The 23,901-nt window shown below is 52.6% G+C and overlaps 2 protein-coding genes across 3 annotated transcripts; both read left to right on the top strand.

Annotated features, from left to right (window-relative positions):
• The first annotated feature begins 44 nt into the window (after positions 1 to 44).
• LOC105695184 lies at positions 45 to 10,122 on the top strand. Of its 2 annotated transcripts, XR_001103592.1 has the most exons (7): positions 45 to 613; positions 3,995 to 4,609; positions 6,041 to 6,204; positions 7,716 to 7,897; positions 8,310 to 8,635; positions 9,384 to 9,799; positions 9,892 to 10,122. XR_001103592.1 is itself a non-coding variant. In XM_012416535.1 (6 exons), exons 2-5 carry the CDS (start codon positions 4,119 to 4,121, stop codon positions 8,604 to 8,606), a joined length of 1,134 nt encoding a protein of 377 aa, XP_012271958.1. In that variant the 5' UTR covers positions 45 to 613; positions 3,995 to 4,118; the 3' UTR covers positions 8,607 to 8,635; positions 9,384 to 10,122. The 2 variants fall into 2 exon arrangements, 1 of the variants encoding a protein (XP_012271958.1); XM_012416535.1 differs by having other exon boundaries at positions 9,384 to 10,122.
• Positions 9,914 to 23,747, top strand: LOC105694927 (dynein heavy chain 3, axonemal). The gene is made up of 17 exons (XM_012416069.1): positions 9,914 to 9,990; positions 10,408 to 10,882; positions 11,022 to 11,251; positions 11,348 to 11,617; positions 11,690 to 12,052; positions 12,113 to 12,320; positions 12,379 to 12,606; positions 12,676 to 13,536; positions 13,598 to 16,561; positions 16,636 to 16,941; positions 17,013 to 19,299; positions 19,381 to 20,133; positions 20,192 to 22,191; positions 22,247 to 22,404; positions 22,492 to 22,971; positions 23,056 to 23,344; positions 23,435 to 23,747. The coding sequence occupies exons 1-17, from the start codon at positions 9,914 to 9,916 to the stop codon at positions 23,729 to 23,731; spliced, it is 12,246 nt and encodes a 4,081-aa protein (XP_012271492.1). The 3' UTR covers positions 23,732 to 23,747.
• Positions 23,748 to 23,901: the final 154 nt, after the last annotated feature.

The raw sequence follows: 23,901 nt of genomic DNA, 5'->3' as shown, positions 1-23,901 counted from the left end.
GCGGCGCGGGCCCGCATCTCCCTCAGTCCGCTCCGCGCCGCCGTGGGAGTCGCTTCGTTCGCGTTCCTGGTCCGCTTCGAGGACTCCGCCGCCTCTCCCCGGGATTCTCGCGACCGAGCCGAAGAGGGACGCGTCGAGCATGCGCGGAGACCGGGGCGCCCGGGCGAAGTGGACCCGCGGCTGCCGGCCGCGTCGATAACGGGGCATGCGCGCTGCGAGGGACGTCCCGGAGCGTGCTGATCCCTCGCGGGCGGCGCGGCCGCGGCCACGCTGGCCGCTTGACAGCTGTCAGTCGGCGAGGTGACAGCTGCCAAGAAGTGACCGGCCCACCCCCCACCAGCACAGTGACGCCAATCACAGTGTAGTGCGCGGGTTTGCCCCACTAAAAATAACTCCAAGTGCTCCGTCGCTGTCAACTTGACAGCCTCTGTCCCCCGCTGTCAAAGTTACCCATAGCGGTCCGTGAATCGGTGCCCCCCAGGAGGCATGCCTGGCGAGGGGGACGCTCCATTACGCGCCCTCCTAGGCAAGCCTCTTGACAGCTGTCAACTCGCGAGGTGACAGATGCCAACAGCTGCTCCGAAGCGCCGATCATTTGGACACTCGAGAAGAGGTATATACTCATCCATTAGCATTTCTTTACTAAAAGAAATCCTTCATTGGGATTTCAGATCCCCAGATTACAAATCCCTGCCAAATGTACAGCTGACGATCCCTCCCCGTTCCTCCTTCCTCCGCCCCCCCCGCCCCCCTCCCCCTCCTACTGTGGCCTGGTTTCGTCGCATTGGGCCTCCTCGAGGCTCCGCCAGGTTTCCAGAACGCCTTTCGGCCCTGTCGTATTTTCCACTCGGTCCCCGAGTTTCCCGCGGGTACGACGCGGATTTATACGTCCGCTATTGCGGGACACGGGAACCGGGTCACCATCCACGAGGAGGAACCCAGGGTGAGGTGGGAGGAACCGATTCATCCCCGGGGCTCGGGGCTGATATACAGGACGCTGGGATACATGTAGATGACACTAAAAGTGGGTCGACGGTGCGGTGTACACCACTGAATTTTCCTGCCCCTCTTTGTGGCATTGAGATAACGCCTTTGGCGAAAAGAGTCTTCCTAAAGGGGTGACACTTCGTTTCCACCCGTTTACACCGGGCCTGATTAACAGGCTGCTGAATTTTCCTACTCCTCTTTGCGGTGTCGAGATAACGACGCCTTGCGTAGAAAGAACCTCCCTAAAAGGGTTGCACTCGGGTAAAATCAATCTTTCCGACCCGTTTACACCGGGCCAGATTAACAGGTTCCTGAATTGCCCTGCCCCCCTCTCTGTGGTATTGAGGTAACACCTCGTGTGAAGAGATTCTCCCTTAAATTGTAACGGTAGAACCCTTCATTTCGACCCGTTTACACGGGGCTTGATTAGTGGGTTTCGGTTCCTCCGATGGCAAACCCGGGATTATGGATCGAGTTCTACTCAGGGTGTCACCCAGAGGATGTAGAACTGGTCAGAATCGCCACGGGAATTCCGCACGAAGTTAACGCCGTTTTTATGGGGTTCCATCCTCGATGCGATGTCGCGACGCGCTCTGTATGACTGCCGACGCGTTTAATGCGACTACCGCTTTAGCCGCGGTTCAAGCTCGACGGTGATTTACCGCGGCGTAAAAGTCCCCCGGAGAACGCGGCGGTAACGATCCGCGAGACGAGAAATTGCAGGAAACTCGGTCCTACGGCGTTTCGCAAGAGCGGCAATCCCGGGCCATTGTTCCTCCCCCGAGATGCGGTTCCAATTCGTTACGGGCCGTTCGAGGGATTACGGGAAAGCACGTCGTGGAGCGACGAGCACGTGGGTGCTGCCGACGTCGGCGCTTCTTCCGCAAGAAGAAACACGGAAAGGGAGCATAATTGGGAGAAACAAACGCATTTTTAGCCTTCCTCATTCGACGTCACAATCAACTTCGCGATGTACAAAACACGTGCTTGCCGACGCCCCCGTTTACACGGGATGGTTTACCCTATAAACTCAGCCTATCTTAATAATACTGCGGTACAATACGATAGTTCGGTGTGTCGTGCTTATCATAACTGAGATTTATCATGAATCATGTGTAACGTGTATAATATATACAATATATATATTATATATTATATATTATACATATGTGTGTATATGTATGTATGTATATCGCTAATCTAGCCCAAATCGCATCTCGAGGGGAACGTCGCGAGTTTGGTACGCAGAATTCGGACCGCGTGCGTTCCGCTCGGTAGGGACTGTAATCGAGTGACTCGGCTGCTCCGGGGATCCTGAAGAGCACCTCCACCGGGCACTTCGCGGCGGACTGTACGCGCAAGACCAGTTTATATCCGAAGCACTAGCAACGGGTCTTCGCACGCGCGATCCGCGGCCGAGTCGACTAGCTGGCAGTCGCGAGAGCGGCGTGTCGGCTCGAGCGGGACCCCTTAAAACCCGTTTCTTTTTCTTTTTCCGAGCCTCCCCGGTCCCTAGGAACTCCCTTCGAATCCCTGGGCCGGGATGGGACGAGGAACGGAACAAGGGGTGCCGCCCGAGGCCCATAAATCCGCCCCCCATGCCAGGCCTTGGGGTCGACCCCTGGAAAATCGCCCGAAAGTCGCATCCACGTCCTAACACGCCCTGAAGAGAGCTGGGGAAGTGGTAGTTTGATAAAACTTAACAAAAATCCCCGGAAAGTCGCATCCACGTCCTAATCCACCCTGAAGAGGGCAACGGCAGAGGTAAAAAATTATTAAACCTAGCGCTTAACAAAAATGCCCTGAGCCATCACGTCCTGACTTACACCCTGAAGAAGGTAACGCAGCGATGGGTTTTCCTTTAAGCTTAGAGATATACGAAACTCGACGGAATCAAGCCTCCGCGTCCTGATTTACACCCTGAAGAGGGTAATATTTTTGGTCGAGGCATAAGTCCGTGTGGTTATTTCGTTCGGTGGACAACAAAAAAGACGCCTCGGCCAGATATAACAGCGGTGGTGGGGCTTTCATTAAGCCGAGGGTCTGACAAAAATCGCCCCAGGCGGGTCGGTCGTTGAACCAGAAGTCAGGCGGCGTTTCCTCTTCGGGGCGGGACGTGTCTCCGAAATTTCGACGGGTCAGGCTCCCTCGTGAAATACGCCGAGACTCGGCCGGAAGTCCCCGGAGCGAGTCACCGTGACCGCGGCTCTCGGCTCGGCTCCGATTTCGTTTTGAGGATTAACCGGCGAGAAAACGTCCTCCCAGGGTCGGATGCCGCTACCTGAAACGAGAGTAACTCCATCGGCAAACATCCTCCTAGACGCGTTACCCCAACATCGAGCCCATTCCCCCTTTCCCGCGTCACATCTTCCTCGACGCCACTCTCACCCGCCGCCATTTTTCTTCATCTCGGCGGAAGACCTCCAATCTAGTCTCCGCGTCCTCCGGATTAATTCGGCCCTCCATTAGCCCTACAACAGAAGACGCCGAGGAAAGGTCTATAAAGATGCAGCCCTAACATCGCCATGTACCTTTTCCTGCATTTCCAAGTCCACGTCGTGGCATCCGCCGGCGCCATCTTTGTTAATCATGGCTGCCTTGTGTATCCCCCTTAACCCCTGTATCTCCCTTCCGAGGCGGGTCCCTGTACGGAGTCCTGGGTTCTGGACTCCCAGGACATCCTCGGAGAGTCCTGCAACAAAGAAAGTACCCGCGGGTGGCTGGAGAAAGGCTCTGGGCTCGGCGGAGCGAGAGAGACGCCGACTCTCCCCCCTTCGGACGCCAAAGAGAGAGAGAGATACAGGAGGGGGGACGAGCGACGGGGAGAGCGTTGCCGTGGAAACCGATGTTCAGGGCCGCACGCGTATCGGGGGCACCCGTTGAACGAAAATCCCGGAAACGCCGCATCTCGGGGCCACTTTTTAGTATACCTAACCTTACTCTTACCCTGGGATTTTTTTTTCTTCAAATCTGTGTCTTTGTTAAGCGTCGCCGTGTTTCTTTGCAGGTCCACTTGCTGCGTCTTCGGGGAGTTTCGCGACGAGGGAGGAGAATCTCTACCCTGGGCGGGCCAGAAGGAGACGGAGACTGTCCGGGAGGCCGCAGTCGTGGATTTCGATGTCCTGGGCACGATGGCAGGGGGGGCGCTGTCGGACGATGCCCCGAGGCCCGTCAGCATAGTGCAGGTCGACGGCGCCGTCGTCCTCGAGGACTGCCAAGATGGCGGCCAGGGGAACCAAGATGGCCGCCAGGCCGAGGGCAACCAAGGTAGCCGCGGTGCGCGCGCAGAGGGCAACCAAGGTGGCCGCCAGACGCGCTCCTTCGCCTCGGCGGAGGCCCAGACCGAGGCGCCGACCACGCCGCCTACCGTCGACCCCGAGGAGGCGCGCACCGCCAGGAGGCGCGACCGCAGACCACGCAGACACCATAGACGCGCCCTGAGGAGCTGCTCCGTGCCCCCGACCTACTTCGGAGGGGCCTGCGTGGGCGGCGGCGCCCCTGCCGTCCCCCTCGTCCCTCCGGTCGGCGGCTTCCTGCACCCCCCGCCGCCCCACCTCGGACTCAGGGGACTCAGCCTGGGACTGCCCTTTCCTGTGCCCGCCAGCGTCTCCGCCTTCGGCAGGTTCGTTGCTCTCCTTTCCCTTCTATTATGGTGTTTTCCTGGATTTTCTATGCATTTCATGTATTTTTATACATTTATATACATTTATATACAATTTTATACATTTTTATACTTGCTCAATCTACGCTGTTGGATAGTTCCCATGGACCTCTGAATATAGGGGACCTGGCATAAAGCGGTACTTTAGACAAGGGGATGAAGCAACGTGGCGCGCGATTTGAATAGGATTTCAACTTTCCACATTTAGAGTGAAATGAAGAAGAATGATTGAGATCAGAATTCCGCACAGAATACATCTTGGAATTATTTTGCGGGTACAACATTGAAAAATGGTTCAATTTGTCGGAAAAATGTACACTTTGGCATTTCACTTACCAATATGGCCGACTACTGCCCCCTCGTGTTTAAACCGCCAAGTCCCCTGTATTCAGAGCTCCATGATAGTTCCACGGATTAAGTTTTTTAAGTTTTACGACGGGTTTGCATGGAGACGAGTTGCACCAGCTGATCCTTGTCCCACTGGGCCCGATGGAATATCAATGCCTCTGTGATAACTCATCGTTACTTTCGACCGATCTGCATTCCGCCGGGTGCACGAGTGCATTCCCGCACGCCCGGTTACGCAGTCCATCCCGCGTAAGAGTCCTCGCCGACGGAATCTCAATCGCGAGGGTCGAGTCGATCAATCGTTGCGAGATACGCGAAGATGCGCCGCCATTGTCGTAGACTGGCCCACTTGGCGAGCACTTGACCCAAAGGAGAGGGCCCAGGATTATTCCTGCCATTCCTATACCTCTTTCTCTCTCTCTTTCTCTCTATCGAGGAAGGAAAAATCCCGGGGAAAGTAACATGCGGCCTGGTCATGCCTAGTTTATGGCGCTATCCTACCCTACCTTAATTCTCCACGGCGAGAGACCTCCAGAATCCGTTTACACCAAAGATTACACCTAACGAATATCACAGAATCTCCCAACGGATTTAAATTTCACTTTAAATAAATATACGTGTATATTTATTAATTTTAAGAATATCTATCCCAAGAAATTTGGTTAAAGATGGAAATCTCACGGGACCTTCCTTATAGCCTCCTTGTTCACGTTCTGAAGTTCGAGGGCGCCACTTTGATGTTATCTTAATCCCGGTTAGTTAATCCTGGATTAGCAAAACTTAGGTACCGACGAAAGTGGGGCTGACTGAAAATTAAAATTCCCTGCTGTAATCGACTCCCTTCGTTAAGGGTGGTGTTTCAATGTCACGGCGAAGAATTAGGGTTAGGATGGATAAAGCAGACTTCGGGCCCGGTCAGGCTGGGCCCGTTATCCCGCGTCGCAGGGCCGCATCGCCGTCGGGCCCATTTCGCGTGTCAGTGGGTCACCTCGAACAACCGGCTTCTCGTCTTTCGGCCAACTATGGAGGTTTCTTCCATTCCAGGGACGCAGTGCCGAAGCAGTGCTGCGGCCTGGGGTCGCCACCGGTACGCTGGTCCATCCTTGGGGTCGGCATCGGGGGCCTCGTCTGTGCAGGGGCCGGCGCCCTCCTCGGCGCCCTCAGGGCGACCGGCAGGGACCACATCGCTGTCGCCCTCCTCATGATCGGTAAATGGAACTTATTAAATCCGCTAAACCCACTAAAACCCACGGTGTATACGGGGAAACATTGCTGCGTTCTCTTAGTGCGGTTACACCACCACGTAAAGAAGAAGAAAAAAACGGCATTCGTGTTAACCAGGGTTTTAGGTAACGTCCAAACTGGGCGTTTATTATGTATTTTTGACGAGAGCGCTCACTTCTCGCACTTTCATCTCACGTGAGTCTATTCGCCAAATCACGTATTCGGTATATGATAGAACGAGATCCCTAGCATTTCCGGTCTAGTAATATTGTTAAATAAAGGTAGATACCTTGTAAATCGAAAATTGTTGAGAGGAAAATTGTTATAGGCAGGAAAGGCGGGAAGATGAAAAGCCGTTGAAAGTAAAGAAGAGGACTGAAGTCTATGCTTCACCTTTTCGCTTAAAAATTTGTGCCGAGCCAGTTCACATGAACGGTCTCGCATTTTCACCACCAGAAACGTTCCGTGATACCGTCAGCTACTCATTTTTCACATTTTCGCCCAATTTGCTTTACGTAATAAACCCCCTGGTGCCATCGGATGTGCACAAAGTCACGCCAAGTTTACACCGCATATCGTACGTGCTTTCTGAGTACTTTTATGGGAAGGAAAGAAAAAAAGAAGCGGGTAATTTAAATTTATGAGGATACTCTAGATAACGAAGAATCCTTGCAGACCACTTGGCAGCTGTTTACCGGCCAAGGAAATCTCTTGTCAAACGGTCCTCTCACGTGGGCTCGACCTTGCTACGGTATTTCAAATGCAAATCCTCGCCGGAGTGCGTACCATCGGCCTCGTTAGACGTCGTCACATTCCGCGGGACTGCGCAAAAAGCAACGACGGTCGTCGCGAATTGGCCGCACCTTCTGGGAAGCATGTCCATTCGACGTTTACATCCTCGAGATTACCGAGTATCGGCTCGGTCGAAATGTATTTGGTGCGAGACTCGAGTCCCTTGATTAAACTCCCTGTGTAAACGATCTAGGGATCTTTCCTTGGAGGTATGGAAGAACCACTCCCGCGGCGAAATTGCCGGGTTAATGCAGTCAACGAACGGCTCGGTTGACTTTCTAAAGGCGGAATATGACTCGGTGCGAACGAGGCGGACAATGGCGCGCTCCCGGGTCTCTTTACTACATGCAAGGACAGCCCGACTCCCACGTGGGGCCTCGCGCGCTGAAAATCGGCACCTGCGGCCCAAATCGCTCCTCGACTGGGGAAAAAATGACGCTTCGGTGCCCGCGCCTTTCGTTAGACCAGGTTCGAGAGCCGGTGAGCGGTGCGGAAACCGCGCGGACAGATAATCGGGCCGAGTAAAAGGCACGGATACCCGTGGGTTTTGCAAAGGGTAATAGGCCATAGACACACCGCTCTGGCCATTATTCCACCTCGCGCCGGCACGAGACCTTCTTGTCTCTGTGTTCTCTATGTATCGCCGTGGATATGCATTATTCCCTATACGTGCAGCGCACTGAGTCGCTGTGTCTGTCCCCAGGTATCGGCGTGGTCTTGGTGACGGTGAGCGCCGTGGCATGGCGAGTAACCAGCAGGGAGAATTGCGGCTTCTTCGGCTTAACTGGGATCTCCACCAGGATACCTCCTGCCAGACCCATGCACCCATACGCCGCCATGATTTACCCGGAGTTCCAGTTCAGGACGCCGCCGCCTAGTTACCAGGTGAAAGAACGGCCGAAGATGCTACTTCTAGTAGCGCCTCTTGCGCCTCCTCTACCAACTATGATTACAATAGCTATCTTAAGACTGATGAACAAACCAGGGACCTTAACTTCAACCATACCACTCACTCTATACCCGCAATGCACTAATGCTCCATTTTTAATTCCCCCGTAGAAGATGCTGGAAGACATTGAATTGTCCCTCAGTCCTCAAAATCTCATGGTACCATTTTTTTTTTTCTTCGACCAGTGTTTGTAGATACATGAACCTGGGGAAAAAGTGAACGGTGAAGGGGAATGTTGATTGACGTTACGCTGTATTTAATAGAATAATTCTTTTTTCTTTTACTATGAAGGGGACTTGTGGGACCATGAATGTCGTGTTACTTATGTCGTGTTGCATTTAATTGCAGGCCAGCATGCAGGAGTACAGGCTGAGGCTGCTGCTGCTGGACCGACTGCAGCCGACCTCATCGCCGCCGCCGACGTACAGGTCGAATGCAGGGAGCGTTGTGGCTCCGGGGACGACGAGGGAAAGTAGACCTCCAAGTTATTGCGGCAGGACCAACGTTGCTCCCTGTGCGGGATTGGCGCCTTCGAAGAAGGACGCGAACCTCGTGCGAATCGTACAGACCGAGTCCGAGCCCGTTATTCTGAACGGGAACCAAACTCCTCCCGTGACCGTGGTCGAGGTGCTCGCCCACCTCTAGCCGCGTACGGGGAAACGCGTGTTCCGGAGGTCAGTGGAACCCCCCACCTACCTATTCCGAATTTTAACTAGCATGAAACTAGTCCTAGTTCACGGGAAAAATTAAACGAGACTCGGGAAAAAATTCCTAGGGCCAGTGAAAAGCCATTTTCTTGGTCGCGGATCTGGGAACCCCCGGAGGTCCTCGCTTTCGGGATTTTTTTTCACGGTGAAGACCAACTCCTACGGGAAAATTAGTTAGACCTTAATTGAAGCGGAGAGTCTCGTGGTTGGGCGGGTATTTTTCCTTCGGATGTGAGTTCTCTCGGTGGCGTCAAAAAGGCCACTTTGCCAGCCACCTCTCGAGTGTCGCCGGGGCTTCTCCCTCGAGCTGAAAATAGCTCCGGTGAAAACTCGTCCGGGAATAAATACACGCTGACGAAGACTCCGGTCCCTTTCCGCGTTAGATCCTGCCTTCTGTTTGATTCTGGGTTTGATTGGAGCTGTTTTTTACGCCGGCGAGTCGGTCGCCTGTAAACTGCTTTCACCGTTATTACGGTTCGGGTGAGAGCGACCGCTTGACAATCGCAAATCCGTACGGACGCGGAACCTTCCTCGAAACGTTAGAAATTGGGTCATCGATGTATCTTGATGAGGACTTCTTGATTATGGGTACCTGGATCCGGAAACACTTTGACTTTTCTACTAATTCATGATAATCCCACGCTAATTTATTCGTTAGAAAGTAAGCGTTATGCCGAGTGGGCCGATTTAATCAGTTTGAATTTTCCCGCTTCAGATGCCGGTGGTGGTACCTGTCGGCTCGTCGTGATTGGCTGCCGAGCGATGCGCAGAAACCTGCGCGAGAAGAAGAGGATGCGCGAGTGCGCCTTGTCTTCCGCCATATTTGTACTGACTCGCGACTTAAGAGGTTATGCGAGATGCAGTTGTTGAACGTTTATTTATTGCAAACGGTGAATTGTTTGGCGAGATGCGACCGGAGACAAGAATTGCGCAGTTCTGACCACAACCACAGGATCCTTTTGTACCTTTCTAGGTTATGTCGATCTTCGATGTTAACCTTGAAATACGACCGGAACCGGCTGTCAAAGGACCGATGAACTCTCGAAATTTTCTCGCTTTCTGCGTGAGAATGTGACTGTTCGAAGAATTTCAATGTGTTGAAAATTATTGGGACTGTGAGGTTATGTATAGGTTAGTAGAGAAATTCTGCTGGGCCTAGACTGGGTTCTTGTCTTCGGTGAGCCACACGAGTTGTGAGTGAACGTGGCTTGTGTATTTTGCAGACTGCGCAGATATTAAGCATTGATGTACAAGTACTGGTATTTTTGTAAGCTGAGGGCCAACGTCTTGGTATTGGCTCGCAGTCCTGCTGACTGCGAGTGGTAATAATACTTCCGAACGTGCTCCACGTGTGAAACCAAACTCGCAATGATTCGTGATTAGACACGTAGTTCCTTAATACGGTAGAAGAAAACTTGTATAATGAGAATTAATAAAGTATATTTATCTGATTATCTTGTGCTGTACCTTTTCGGTTAATAGACATGCTATTACGTAGAGACCATGCACCGCCCCTTAGTAACGGTTGCTATGGACTTGATGTTGCACGTTAATTTCATGTGGATTAAGGCAATCACTTCACCCTTGTTATCCATTCGTTAAACAGTAAACAGAAAATGGTGTAATCATTATTCGTTGCTATTAAGTAATTTGTACAACTCATAGAAAATGTAGTTAGAGCAAATGTCATCCGATTAATAGATTCAGTGACAGTTCATCTGCTCTACATAATTATCCAGGATGTCAGAGCAACATCGTGCTCCAACCATTCCAAAGAAGAGAACATTTACTGTTCCTTGGATGCCAGAAGTAAAAGAGTCATCCGCACAGGTATCGGAGGCGTTGAAGTACGCCCAACTTCCAAAGTTGCTTCAACATCAATCGTGGACCAAGGCGGAGCCCTATGAAGACTGGTTTGAGTACTTGAAGCCAGTGGAAGGCATCGGTAGCTTGTACACCCCAACGGCATATAATTATAATTTAAGGCAATTGACATCCAAACGTAAGAAGAAAAAACAGTGGCATCCTTTCGGAGAGGATGGAAAGCTTAAATATCCACCCAGTGACTGTGTAACTGCTCACTATGAAGAAGTAAGAAAAAGAAAACTTGCAAAGGAGAGATGTCCTGCTGATATCCTGGGGAATAACGTACCCTTGCGGGACTTGACAGATGACACTTGGCAGAGGCGGAAGGCTGAGAGACGAGCTGCTGAGGTGCAGATGCTTAAGGAGAAGTTGGAAAAAAGGAGAAAAGAGAAACAAGCCAGAGAAATTCCCGAAGAAGAGGTAGAGTTTGAAGGAAACGATGAAAAGTCCCCGAAAAGTCCTCATCGATTCATTTCGACTATTTTAGATCCTGCGTAGAAGGGAAGCAGACATTCCTCTGTCTATCGAGTGCCAACTAGAGATGCTAATGAAAGTTGTACGAATGGAGCAAGAGAAACACGTGAGACTAGAGGACGTTAACAAGATCCTCTACTTGCAGCACTGCTGCATCGCAGACCACCAGTTGGAACCATTCGATCCTTCAAACATTGAAAAGGCTCGAGCTAAAATTATTGGAAAACTTAGGAAACGTCAAGAGTCCGTATGACAATTTTATTTATTATAACAATGGCATTGGTTTCATTAAACTGCTTTAAATGCTGCTATTTCATGTACAGGATTATCATATTTCAGCTTTGAAGAAAAGGTGCAAGCCATCAAACCTGAGATCATCGAAGACTACATGAATAGCCTACGATGTGCCATTGTTGATTATATACTTTCAAACCCTGACGAAAGAAAACGTTTCTTAATCCAGACCATACCGGTGGCATTTCCTGTGCTGAATATCAGAGCTCCGGTTCCATGGCATCAGGGAAAAATCACTGCGAAGCACTCCATGATACATAATCTTATGATAGCCAATGAGATTCTTCGAGACATAAGGGACCTGTGGATAACAAAGTAGTCTAGAAACAAACAATCCATTTATTACCAAAGTTTATTCATTTAAACGTTACGATTCTATCGATTTAGGTATCAAAAGACAACGATAGTCAGGATAGAAGACTTCGGAGAACTCCCAGTCCCTGCGAAGGATATCGAGTCAAAGTTGGATGAACTCTGCATTGCTGCAAAGGAGAGACTCCTCAAAGAATGGCTCGCTGAGGTTGCTGAATTATTTTTAGAGAAAAAACATGCATGGTCCTGTTTCGTAGAGATGAAACTCAGAGCTTCGACAGTCCTCATCGAGCAGTACTTTCGCAGTGTCAATACTTTGCTCTCGAGGCAGCTTCGAATCATAGTTATGCAGACACTGGGACATATACGTGACTTCTTAGTTCAGTACAAAACTGGGAACTCCTTCGAAGAGGAATACCAAGACCTCATGTTCAGTCGGTAGGTTACCATCGAACAGATTAAATCCTCCCTTTTATTAATTAATTCCTACAATTGTAGCATTCCATTCATGACCATCACTGTAATCCCTGTCCTGGGCTCTTCGGAGCTGAAGTTCAGCCCAAGTGTCCACCAGATGTACGGAGTGATGTCTCGATGCTTCGACAAGATCATCGGTGTAGCTGGAAACATCCCCAGGATCGAAAGCTTTTTATTCCCTGAACTGGACAGGCCTGGACACATGTTTCCTGTCCTAAGAGAAGAGGAAGCTGTACGTATGATCGATCCATTAATAAATTCAACATCTCAGAATTCCTTTTCCCCAGGTCGAAGCAATAATCACCGAAGCCCTGGATGCCATTTTCATCAACGCACCTGGCCCTGACCTTTACCTAAAATTCTACCTGGATTATCTCTACATAATAGATGGAAGAGCCAAGATTGAACTGGACGATTATTTCTCAACAGTTCCTGAGCCATATCTGAAGGACTTCGGTCACAGGATCCTGAAGTACGACAAACTCAGGAAGGACATCCGCACCTTCCGAAGCAAGGTTCGTCCAGAACATGTTCAAGAAAAAAATGACATGAATTGAATTTCATTTCATCAAATCTTCTTCCAGGTTCAGCTCAACCTGGTCGAGATGGACTGTTCAAGGTTGAACGAAGCGATGCGAGAGGTGCTCTTCGATCTTCGAACCAGGATCTGCGAACATTTTGCGACCGAATTAAGGGCCAACAACCAGGAGCTCTGCAAGGTCTTCGACGAGATAGCGAACGAGATTTCAGGAATGCCGGAGACGACGCAGCAGGTCGTCGAATTGTACAACTTCCTCTGCGAGAGTAGAGACACGACGATGTTCAATCTTCGGGGGAAGATCGCGAGGAGCGTGGAGTTGATCCTGTTCCTTTTCGAGCACCAGCCTCCGACCGACGAGGACATCGCCTTGAACACCAGGACCTTAACCTGGCCAAAGGAGATGGAAGTCGTGATGGAGCTCGCGACGGTCCGACTGAACATGAGGAGGAGCTTCGTGGAAGGCGTCCTGAGGACCAAGCGAGAGAACTTTGAGGGAAAAATCGCCCAGAAGCAGCTGGCGATAGACCAGTTTAAGAAGAAGGACCCTCCAGTCCTGACGATGGAGGAAATGGAGCAGGCCGTCGAGGAAGTGGAGGAACTCTCTCGCGGGATGGCAGAAGTCCGGAAAGAAGCTGAGATGATCAATGAAGAGGAAGCTCTGCTGGACATGGAGCTGAGCCCCTACCTGGTGCTCCCCTCGATGAACTCCACCGTCGAGACCTTCGACAAGCTCTGGCACACGGTTCTAGAATTCCACAAAAATTTTGAAAAATGGTTCTACGGCCCTTTTCAGGGCCTCGACGCCGACGCGATCAAGGACGAGACGGACCTCACCTGGAGGACCCTTTATAAATTGTCGAGGACCCTGACCGACGTTCCTGGAGCGCGCAGAATCGCGGAGATGGTGAGATCTCGAGCTTTCCTCCTGTAAAGATAATGTTCATTAATTCATTTTAACTCTCCAGGTACGAGGCAAGGTCGAGAAGTTCAAGCAGTTCATCCCAGTGCTGCAGACGATCTGCAACCCGGGTCTTCAGCCTCGACACTGGGCCCAGATAAGTGCAATCGTTGGTACCCAAGTGTCCCCAACCCCGAAGAGCAGCCTCTCGGAGATGATCGACCTCGGACTCCCGGTGTACATTAATAAACTGGAGGAGATCTCATCAGCCGCTACCAAGGAGCACGGGCTGGAGAAGAACCTGAAGAAGATGCAGGACGAGTGGCAGGAGGTGTTCTTCGACCTGACTCCATACCGAGACACAGGAATCAGCGTCATGGCAGCCGTGGACGACATCCAGATGCTGCTGGACGACCACATCCTGAAGTCCCAGTCGATGCGAGGCTCGCCCTTCGTCAAGGCCTTCGAGTCCGAGATGCAGAGCTGGGAAGATAAGCTCATCCTGATGCAGGACATCGTGGACCAATGGCTCACCTGCCAGGCGACCTGGATGTACCTGGAGCCCATCTTCGGGAGCGAAGACATCATCCGTCAGATGCCAACCGAGGCGAGGAACTTCCGGAAGGTCGACAAGATGTGGCGGGCCATAATGTCCTACGTGGCCGCGAACAAGAAGGTCCTTGTAGCGACGGAGATGCCGCAGATGCTGGACCAGCTGAGGACCTGCAACACGCTTCTAGAAGAAATCCAAAAGGGCCTGAACGACTATCTAGAAAAGAAACGCCTCTTCTTCCCTAGGTTCTTCTTCCTCTCCGACGACGAGCTCCTGGAGATCCTCTCGGAGACGAAGGACCCCGAGCGGGTCCAGCCACACCTCAGGAAGTGCTTCGAGGGCATCAGCAGGCTGAAGTTCACCCGGGACCAAGAGATCATAGGGATGCTGTCCGAAGAGGAGGAATATGTGCCCTTGAGCGCGAAGATCTACCCTGCGGACGCGAAGGGCATGGTGGAGAGGTGGCTCTGTCAGGTCGAGGAGCTGATGGTCACTTCTTTGAGGGATATTGCCCAAGATGGCATCGCCTCTTACTTCACCAGTCGCAGGGTAGAGTGGATACTGTCCTGGCCGAGCCAGATCGTCATTTGTGCTAGCCAGGTGCACTGGACCAGCGAAGTTTGCGAGGCCATCGAGGAGCGATCCTCTGCTGAGTACCTGATGACCTGCAACACGCAGATTAACGAGACCGTCGCGCTCGTCAGGGGCAAACTAGACCCCGGGGCCAGGATCACTCTGAACGCTTTGATCGTCATCGACGTCCATGCTAGGGATGTCGTTAAACTGCTGGTGGCGAAGAGGGTCCAGGATGTCCTGGACTTCGACTGGATCTCCCAGCTGAGGTACTACTGGCTCGATGGGAAGATCGTCGTCTCGATGATGACCACCGATGTGGCTTACGGGTTCGAGTACCTTGGAAACAGCTCTCGCCTGGTGATCACCCCCTTGACGGACAGGTGCTACCGAACCCTGATGGGAGCCTTGAAGTTGAACCTAGGTGGGGCCCCTGAAGGACCTGCCGGGACCGGGAAAACCGAGACCTGCAAGGACCTCGCCAAGGCTGTGGCCAAACAATGCGTCGTCTTCAACTGCTCCGATGGTCTCGATTATAAAGCCATGGGCAAGTTCTTCAAGGGTCTTGCCCAGTCTGGCGCATGGGCGTGTTTCGATGAGTTCAACAGGATCGAGCTGGAGGTCCTTTCCGTCATCGCGCAGCAGATCCTGACCATCCAAATGGCCATTGGCCAGAAACTGGAGAAGTTCCTCTTCGAGGGCACTGAATTAAAGCTGAACCCCACCTGCACCATCTTCATCACGATGAACCCTGGATATGCCGGTCGTCAGGAACTCCCTGATAACCTCAAGGTCCTCTTTAGGACCGTCGCCATGATGGTCCCGGACTATGGGATGATAGGAGAGATCACTTTATACTCTTATGGGTTTGTCAACGCCAGGAACCTCGCTGAAAAAATCGTACATACGTATAAACTGTGCTCGGAGCAGCTCAGCTCCCAAAGTCACTACGATTATGGGATGAGAGCCGTGAAGACGGTGCTCATCGCCGCAGGGAACTTGAAACTTAAGTACCCGGACCAGGACGAGTCCATCCTGGTACTTCGGGCGATCGTCGACGTGAATCTGCCGAAGTTCCTCGCCCAGGACGTGCCCCTCTTCCGGGGCATCTTCAGTGACCTCTTCCCTGGAGTGGAGTTGCCTCGGCCGGATAGAGGGGAATTGCTGGAATTGTTAGTAACAAACCTGAAGAAGAGGAACCTCCAGCCCACTCCCTGGTATCTGGATAAGATCATCCAGATCTATGAGATGATCCTGGTGAGACATGGCCTGATGGTCGTAGGGGAGCCTTTAGGTGGGAAGACTCAAGCTTATCAGACACTTGCTGAGTCCCTGGGGGACCTCTCCGTCATCCGACGAGCTACTCTCAGGGAGTTCAGGACCACCTACAGGATCATCAACCCCAAGGCCATCACCATGGGCCAGCTTTACGGCAGCTTTGATCCTGTCTCCCATGAGTGGAGCGATGGGGTCCTGGCGAACACCTTCAGGGAATTCGCTCAGAGTTCTTCGATTGAGAGGAAGTGGATCCTCTTCGATGGCCCCGTTGACGCAGTCTGGATAGAAAACATGAACACCGTCCTGGATGACAATAAGAAGCTCTGTCTCATGTCTGGCGAGATCATTCAGATGTCCTCCAGGATGAACATGATCTTCGAGCCGGCTGACCTGGAGCACGCCTCGCCGGCCACTGTCAGCAGGTGTGGGATGATCTATTTGGAACCTTCTCAGCTGGGCTGGGTGCCGCTCTTCGAGTCCTATAAGACTCAACTGAAGAAGAAGATCCTGGTCGAACAGTTCGACCTCGTAGTGGAGCTCGTTGAGTGGCTCGTAGAGCCCGTCTTCGAGTTCCTCGGCCTCCACTGCAGGGCTTTCGTCGACACCTCCCAGCCCCACATGTTCCTGGTGGGTCTCTTCGGCTTCATCTTCCGGTACTTCAGGTTCGTACTGTTTTCTTATACCGAGAAAAAATTTTGCAGTCCTTCACGAAGATGCTGAGCACCATGCTGGAGGGCGAGACTCAGGTGAGCACGGTGTGGCTGCAGTGCACCCTGATCTTCAGCATCATCTGGGGATTTTGTCCGACACTCGTCAGTGAAAGCAGGAAGCTCTTCGACGTGTACCTGAGGAAGTTGCTGGTGGGCCAGATTGACGAATACCCGAAGCCGAAGGCCTTCAAACTGACCAAGCAGCAGCTCTTCCCTGATAAGGGGACCGTCTTCGACTGGGTCTATGATAAGAGGAACAACGGATGCTGGATCCCATGGACGGAAACTTCTGTCCAGGTGAGGCCTCTTCAGGGTCTGTTGATAGTAATACTGATAAAAATGGGGGTATTCAATAATTGAACCTTCAGGCACCTCTATCATCCTCGGCGAAGGTCAGCGAACTGATCATCCAGACGAACGAGATGTCCCTGCAGAGGTTCTTCATGGCGAACCTGATGCAGAGGGGAATCCCCATCCTCTTCGTGGGCCCAACCGGGACCGGGAAGTCCTCCATAGTCCTGGACTATTTATCCTCCCTGCCGAAAGAGAAGTACATCCAGAATGTGATCAACTTCAGCGCCAGGACCTCTGCCTACCAGACCCAGGAGATCGTCATGTCGAAGCTGGACAGGAGGAGGAAGGGGTACTATGGACCTTCTATGGGGAAACGATGTGTGCTCTTCGTGGACGACCTCAGCATGCCGCAGAAGGAGGTCTACGGGGCGCAGCCACCTATCGAGCTGCTTCGCCAGTTTTTAGACCATGGGCACTGGTTCGACCCTAAGGACACTTCCATGCTCTTCTTGGTAGACTTGCTGCTGATAGCCGCCATGGTGCCTCCAGGAGGCGGTTCTAACATCGTCACCTCGAGGCTGACTCGCCATATGCACGTCATAGGAATGGACTCCTTCGAGGACGAGACCTTGACCAGGATTTTCGGCACTATCCTCGAGTGGCACTTCTCCAAGGGCTTCGACCAGAACGTCTCCAGGTTGGGCAAGATGATCGTCTCCGCCACCATGGACATTTACCATGGGGCCATCTCCAAGTTCCTTCCCACCCCTGCGAAGAGCCATTACACCTTCAACCTCAGGGACTTCAGCAGGGTGATCGGGGGAGTCGTCTTAGTCCCTGCCTCCAGGATGAGCAACCCTGACAAGCTCATCAGGTTGTGGGTCCATGAGGTCTATAGGGTCTTCCATGATCGATTGATAGATGAAGAGGACAGGGAGGCGCTCTTCAAGATGGTGCAGTTCACGGTCTACGACCAGCTCAGGCAGCCGATGGAGAAGGTCTTGGTTGGTCTTCTAGCCGAGGGGGAAAAGTCCCTGAAGAGGGGCCATCTAGGGAACCTATTCTTCGGGAACTACATGGAGCCGGATGCTGACCCCAGGATCTACGACGAGATCGGGAACCTTGAAGAGCTGCAGGAGAAAATGGAGTACTACCTCGCGGAGTACAACGTCATGTCGAAGACCCCCATGAACCTGGTGCTCTTCAGGTTCGCCGTGGAGCACGTTTCCAGGATCTCTAGGGTCCTTCAACAGGAGAGTGGGAATGCATTGCTGGTCGGGGTTGGAGGATCTGGGAGAAGCTCTTGCGTGAAACTTGCAGCTAGCATGTGTGAGTTTCCGATTAGCCAGGTCGAGATCACCAGGAGTTACGGGCCGACGGAGTGGAGGGAGAACCTAAGGGACCTGCTCCTCAGGGTCGGCTGCGACGGCCGACCCTCTATCTTCCTCTTTGGCGACCACCAGATCAAGGACGAGTCCTTCGTCGAGGACGTCAACATGATCCTCAACACCGGGGACTTGCCGAATTTGTATGGATCCGAGGAGAAGGCCGCGATCCTGGAGACCATGACCACCGTCTCCAGGGACTCGGGTCCGAAAAAGGCGGAGGCGACCCCGACGGCCCTCTACACCCTCTTCATCGACAGGGTCAGAAGCAACCTGCACGTCGTCCTCACCATGTCGCCCATCGGGGACGCCTTCAGGAACCGCCTCAGGATGTTCCCCTCGCTCATCAACTGCTGCACCATAGACTGGTACACCAGCTGGCCAGAGGATGCCCTCGAACGGGTCGCCAGGGTGTCCTTGAAGGAACTGAAGATCGACCCTGAAGTCCGGGAGAGCTGCGTGCAAGCTTGCAAAGGATTTCATACGAGTGTGCAGAGAACCAGCGAGGAGTACTACCTGAAGCATCGCCGGAGAAATTACGCCACCCCCACCAGCTTCCTGGGGCTCATCAACTCCCTCTTCGGGCTCTTCAACCGCAAAGTCGAGCAGATCAGCCTCCAGCAGAAGAGGTACGAGGTCGGCCTTGAAAAACTCGACTTCGCTGCGGGTCAGGTCGCCGTCATGCAGGAGGAACTGCACGAGCTGCAGCCGAAATTGGTGCACCAGAGCCAACTCAGCGACAAACTGATGATCAAGATCGAGCAAGACACCGTTAACGTGGAGGCGAAGAAGGAGATCGTGGGTGCAGATGAAGCTCTGGCCAACGAGGCTGCTGCAGCTGCTCAGGCCATCAAGGACGACTGCGAAAGCGACCTTGCAGAAGCCACGCCTGCGTTGGAGGCCGCCCTGGCTGCCTTGGACACCCTGAAGCCTCAGGATGTCACCATCGTCAAGTCCATGAAGAGCCCTCCTGCTGGTACATTTGTTCTCCATTCACTAAATTAATTTAATTCCACTCTTCAAGGTCGATGTGTACTAACACTTGATCTTCATCTAGGAGTGAGGCTGGTCATGGAGGCAGTCTGCGTCCTGAAGGGGGTGCGACCTGAGAAGGTGCAGGATCCGTCTTCAGGGCAGATGATCGAGGACTACTGGCCGTCCTCCCTGAAGATGCTGGGCGACATGCGCTTCCTCGAGAGCCTGAAGACCTACGACAAGGACAACATCCCACCTGCGTACATGAAGAAGATCCGGGACAAGTACATGAACGACAGGTCCTTCCAACCGGAGGTCATCAAGAAGATCTCGACAGCTTGCGAGGGCCTTTGCAAGTGGGTCCGCGCGATGGAGGTCTACGACAGGGTCATCAAGGTCGTGGCCCCGAAGAAGGCCATGCTGGCCGAGGCCGAGGCCGCCCTCGCCGTCCAGATGGAGTCCCTCAACGAGAAGAGGGCTCTTCTTCAAGAAGTCACCGATAAACTGCAGTCTCTCAACGACGAGTTCGCAGAGTGCATGAAGGAGAAGAAGAAGCTGGAGGACCAGATCGACCTGTGCACAAAGAAGCTGGACAGGGCTGAAAAATTGCTCGGGGGGCTAGGTGGGGAGAAAACCAGGTGGAGTTATCAGGCGGCGACCCTGAAGAGGAGCTTGAAGAGCGTGATCGGGGACGTTCTTCTGGCCTCGGGGATCGTGGCCTACCTGGGGGCCTTCACGGTCGGCTTCAGGGAACAACTGGTCCAGGAATGGCATGCTACTTGCAGGAAAAAAGACATCCCCTGCAGCGAGGTCTTCAGCCTCATCGAGATCCTGGGTAGGGCCTCTTCGTCGTCGGTGCTCTATTAAGTACTGATTTAAAAATCCTTTTTCAGGCGAGCCTGTCGAGATCAGGGCGTGGATGATCTTCGGCCTTCCTGCTGACAACTTCTCCGTGGAGAACGGCATCATCGTCAGGAACTCCGAGCGCTGGCCGCTGATGATCGACCCCCAGGGTCAGGCGAACAAGTGGGTGAAGAACATGGAGAAGGAACACAGGTTGACCGTGATTAAGCCAACTGATCCGAACTATGTAAGGCACCTGGAGAACGCCATCCAGCTCGGTACTCCGGTTCTCCTGGAGAACGTCCTCGAAGAGGTGGACGCCGTCCTTGAGCCTGTTCTCCTGAAGAACGTCTACAAACAAAGAGGCGTGTTATACATGAAATTTGGGGAAAATGTGCTGGAGTATCATCCAGATTTCAGGTTCTACATGACTACACGCCTGCGGAATCCGCACTACCTGCCGGAGGTGGCGGTCAAGGTAACCCTGGTGAACTTCATGATCACTCCTCAGGGTCTGGAGGACCAGCTCCTCGGCATCGTCGTGGCGAAGGACCTCCCGGACCTCGAGGAGAAGAAGAACCGGCTGATCGTGGAGAACGCCACCAACCGCAGGATCCTAAAGGAGATAGAAGACAAGATCCTGGAGGTGCTATCCACCTCCGAAGGGAACATCCTTGAAGACGAGACGGCCATCAAGGTGCTCTCCACCTCGAAGGTCCTGTCGGAGGAGATCCAAGCCAAGCAGAGGGTCGCTGCTAAGACGACCGAAGAAATCGACCAAGCTAGAAGTGGGTACGAGCCGGTCTCTTCTCATGGCTCGGTGCTCTTCTTCTGCATAGCTGAACTAGCCAACATAGACCCCATGTACCAGTATTCTCTACCCTGGTTCATAAATCTCTACGTGTCTTCGATCGCCTCCTGTGAAAAGGCGCCGACTCTTCAGGGTCGAACGAGCAGCCTGAACGCCTTCTTCACCTTCGCGGTGTACAGGAACGTCTGCAGGTCCCTCTTCGAGAAGGACAAGCTGATCTTCTCCCTGGTGCTCTGTGTAGGGATCAAGCGAGCAGAGGGCAAGGTCGAAGAGGAACTCTGGTCCTTTCTGTTAACCGGAGGCGTAGCCTTGCAGAATCCCTACGAGAATCCAGACCCCACGTGGCTGACCGAGAAGTCCTGGTCAGAGGTCGTCAGGGCGTCCTCCTTGCCAGGACTACAAGGCTTCAGGACGGCCCTGGAAGAAGATACCACACTCTGGAAGGAATACTACGATCAGGCCAGTCCCCAGGACCAGCCTTTCCCTCGGCCGTTTGAAAACGAGACGAACACCCTGAAGAGCCTGGTCCTCCTCAGGTGTCTTCGACCTGACAAGCTGGTCCCCGTCGTGGCCAGGTTTGTCGCCTTCCACATGGGCCAGGAATTCGTCGAGCCTCCACCTTTCGACCTCCAGGCTGCCTATGATGACTCCAGTCATGTGATTCCATTGATCTTCGTTCTTTCTCCCGGCTCGGACCCCATGGCTGGCCTCGTCAAGTTCGTCGAAGACGTCGGCATGAAGGCGAAGAACCTGATGACTGTTTCCCTAGGTCAGGGTCAAGGGCCCATCGCTGCAGGAATGATCAGCAAGGGCATCAAGTCCGGCGATTGGGTCGTCCTACAGAATTGCCACCTTGCGGAGAGCTGGATGAAGGAGCTGGACAGGATCTGCGACGAGGTCGTCGTTCCTGAAAAGACCCACGAGAGGTTCAGGCTCTGGCTCACCAGTTATCCCTCGAAGGCCTTCCCCGTCTCTATCCTGCAGAACGGGGTGAAGATGACCAACGAGGCCCCGAAGGGTCTCAAGCAGAACTTGCTGAGGAGCTACTTAAACGACCCCATCTCCGACCCCAAGTTCTTCAAGGCCTGCTCCAAGATCCTTGAGTGGAGGGCGCTCCTCTTCTCTCTCTGCTTCTTCCACGCCGTCATCCAGGAGAGGAGGAAATTCGGCCCCCTTGGGTGGAACATCCCCTACGAGTTCAACGAGTCCGACCTCAGGATCAGCGTTCTTCAGCTCCAGGTACTGATCTCTAATACCTGAAGAAATGAAGAAATTTATTAATTTGTCCTTGCAGATGTTCCTTAACGAGTACGACGAGGTGCCCTTCGAGGCGATTCTTTACCTGACCGGGGAGTGCAATTACGGAGGCAGAGTAACCGATGACAAAGATCGAAGGCTGCTCAACTCGTTGCTGAAGAACTACTACAATGAAGAGGTGTTGAAGGATCCTCAGTGGGTGTCGGAGCTAAAATAATTGATACATAGTTTTAGATACATTGTTAATGAATTTATTGCGGAGTTTAAATCATTCTTCACCAGCTACGCGTACTCGGCAAGTGGGATCTATTGTCTCCCTGAAGAGACCGACCAGGAGGGCTGCCTGAGGTACATCCGCAGCCTCCCGATGGACCAATCCCCAGAGGTCTACGGCCTGCACGAGAACGCGGACATCACTAAAGATAATCAGGAATCCATGCAACTTCTCTCTGGGGTATTATTGACGCAAACCCAAGTCGGCGGTGCAGGTGCCGAAGGAAACGCTGAAGAGAAGGTGCAGGACCTCGCTGTGGATATCCTCGCCAGGATGCCCGAGCAATTTGATCTTGAAAGCGTCTCTAAGAGGTACCCAGTCCTTTACGAGAACAGCATGAACACCGTGCTGCGTCAGGAGCTCGTCAGGTTCAACGGCCTGACCGCAGTCCTGAAGACCACCCTGAAGAACGTACAAAAAGCGATAAAAGGGTTAGTGCTGATGTCGCCCGAGCTGGAGGAGGTCTTCTTCAGCTTGAATACCGGAAGGTAGTCCTAGTTCCTGATGACTTAGGTGTCGTAAAGTAGTTCTAATCGAGTAACTTATACTTATTCTGTCCTTCATCCCTTCAGAGTGCCCAGTTCCTGGGAAAGGAAGTCATACCCTTCATTAAAGTCTCTCGGAAGTTACATAGTGGATCTCCTGGCCAGGATAGAGTTCCTGCAGGACTGGATCGACAACGACGCTCCAGTGGTCTTCTGGCTCTCTGGCTTCTTCTTTACTCAGTCCTTTTTAACAGGGGTGCTGCAAAATTATGCTCGAAGGAGGAAAATTCCCATCGACCGACTTGATTTCCAGTTCTTCGTGACGGAGCATGAAAGAACTGCGAAGGAGGCGCCTTCCACCGGGGTCTACACCAGGGTACCGTGAAATAAATTAACTAGCACATTTATGTATAATTTTATCACGGTGTGAAGTTAAATCAGAGCGTCCTGGGACTGTTTTCTTCAGGGCCTCTTCCTTGAAGGCGCCAGATGGAACAAGGACACCCGGGAGCTGGACGAGTCCCGGCCGAAAATAATGTTCGATCCTGTGCCCGTGATCTGGCTGAAGCCTGGAATAAAAGAAGAGTTTGAAATTCGCCCAGTTTATCAGTGTCCTGTTTACAAGACCAGCGCAAGGCGCGGAGTTTTGGCTACAACGGGGCACTCTTCCAATTTCGTCATGTTCATCCTCTTCCCCACGAAGGAGAGAGAGTCGCACTGGATCAATCGGGGCGTCGCCTGTCTCTGCCAGCTGGACGATTGAAGAAATAAAGCATCCTTACCCCTATAAATTATTTTTAGATATAATTCGAATGCATAGGTTTTTATTACGCGCAATTTTTCGAATTTTCATTAAAGGCGTCACGTGTTTCAAGTGGTCGGGGATTTAAATGCGCTTCCGGTCAGTTCCAAGATGGCGGCGTGAAGCAGACG

This window comes from Orussus abietinus, unplaced genomic scaffold, assembly GCF_000612105.2.
Source record: "Orussus abietinus isolate OABI.00-Male unplaced genomic scaffold, Oabi_2.0 scaffold82, whole genome shotgun sequence".
Taxonomy (NCBI): domain Eukaryota; kingdom Metazoa; phylum Arthropoda; class Insecta; order Hymenoptera; family Orussidae; genus Orussus; species Orussus abietinus.
The sequence above is the reverse complement of the archived record's forward strand: the minus strand, read 5'-3'. Positions and strand labels throughout refer to the sequence as shown.

Excerpts from the sequence above, each read along its gene's own strand:
- LOC105695184 (XM_012416535.1), top strand. The coding sequence starts at position 4,119 with ATGGCAGGGGGGGCGCTGTCGGACGATGCCCCGAGGCCCGTCAGCATA. Across the intron at positions 4,610-6,040 it reads AGCGTCTCCGCCTTCGGCAG|GGACGCAGTGCCGAAGCAGT; the intron begins GTTCGTTGCTCT and ends CTTCCATTCCAG. Across the intron at positions 6,205-7,715 it reads TGTCGCCCTCCTCATGATCG|GTATCGGCGTGGTCTTGGTG; the intron begins GTAAATGGAACT and ends GTCTGTCCCCAG.
- LOC105694927 (XM_012416069.1), top strand. The coding sequence starts at position 9,914 with ATGTACAAGTACTGGTATTTTTGTAAGCTGAGGGCCAACGTCTTGGTA. Across the intron at positions 12,053-12,112 it reads CAAGACCTCATGTTCAGTCG|CATTCCATTCATGACCATCA; the intron begins GTAGGTTACCAT and ends CTACAATTGTAG. Across the intron at positions 22,405-22,491 it reads GAGGTGTTGAAGGATCCTCA|CTACGCGTACTCGGCAAGTG; the intron begins GTGGGTGTCGGA and ends ATTCTTCACCAG.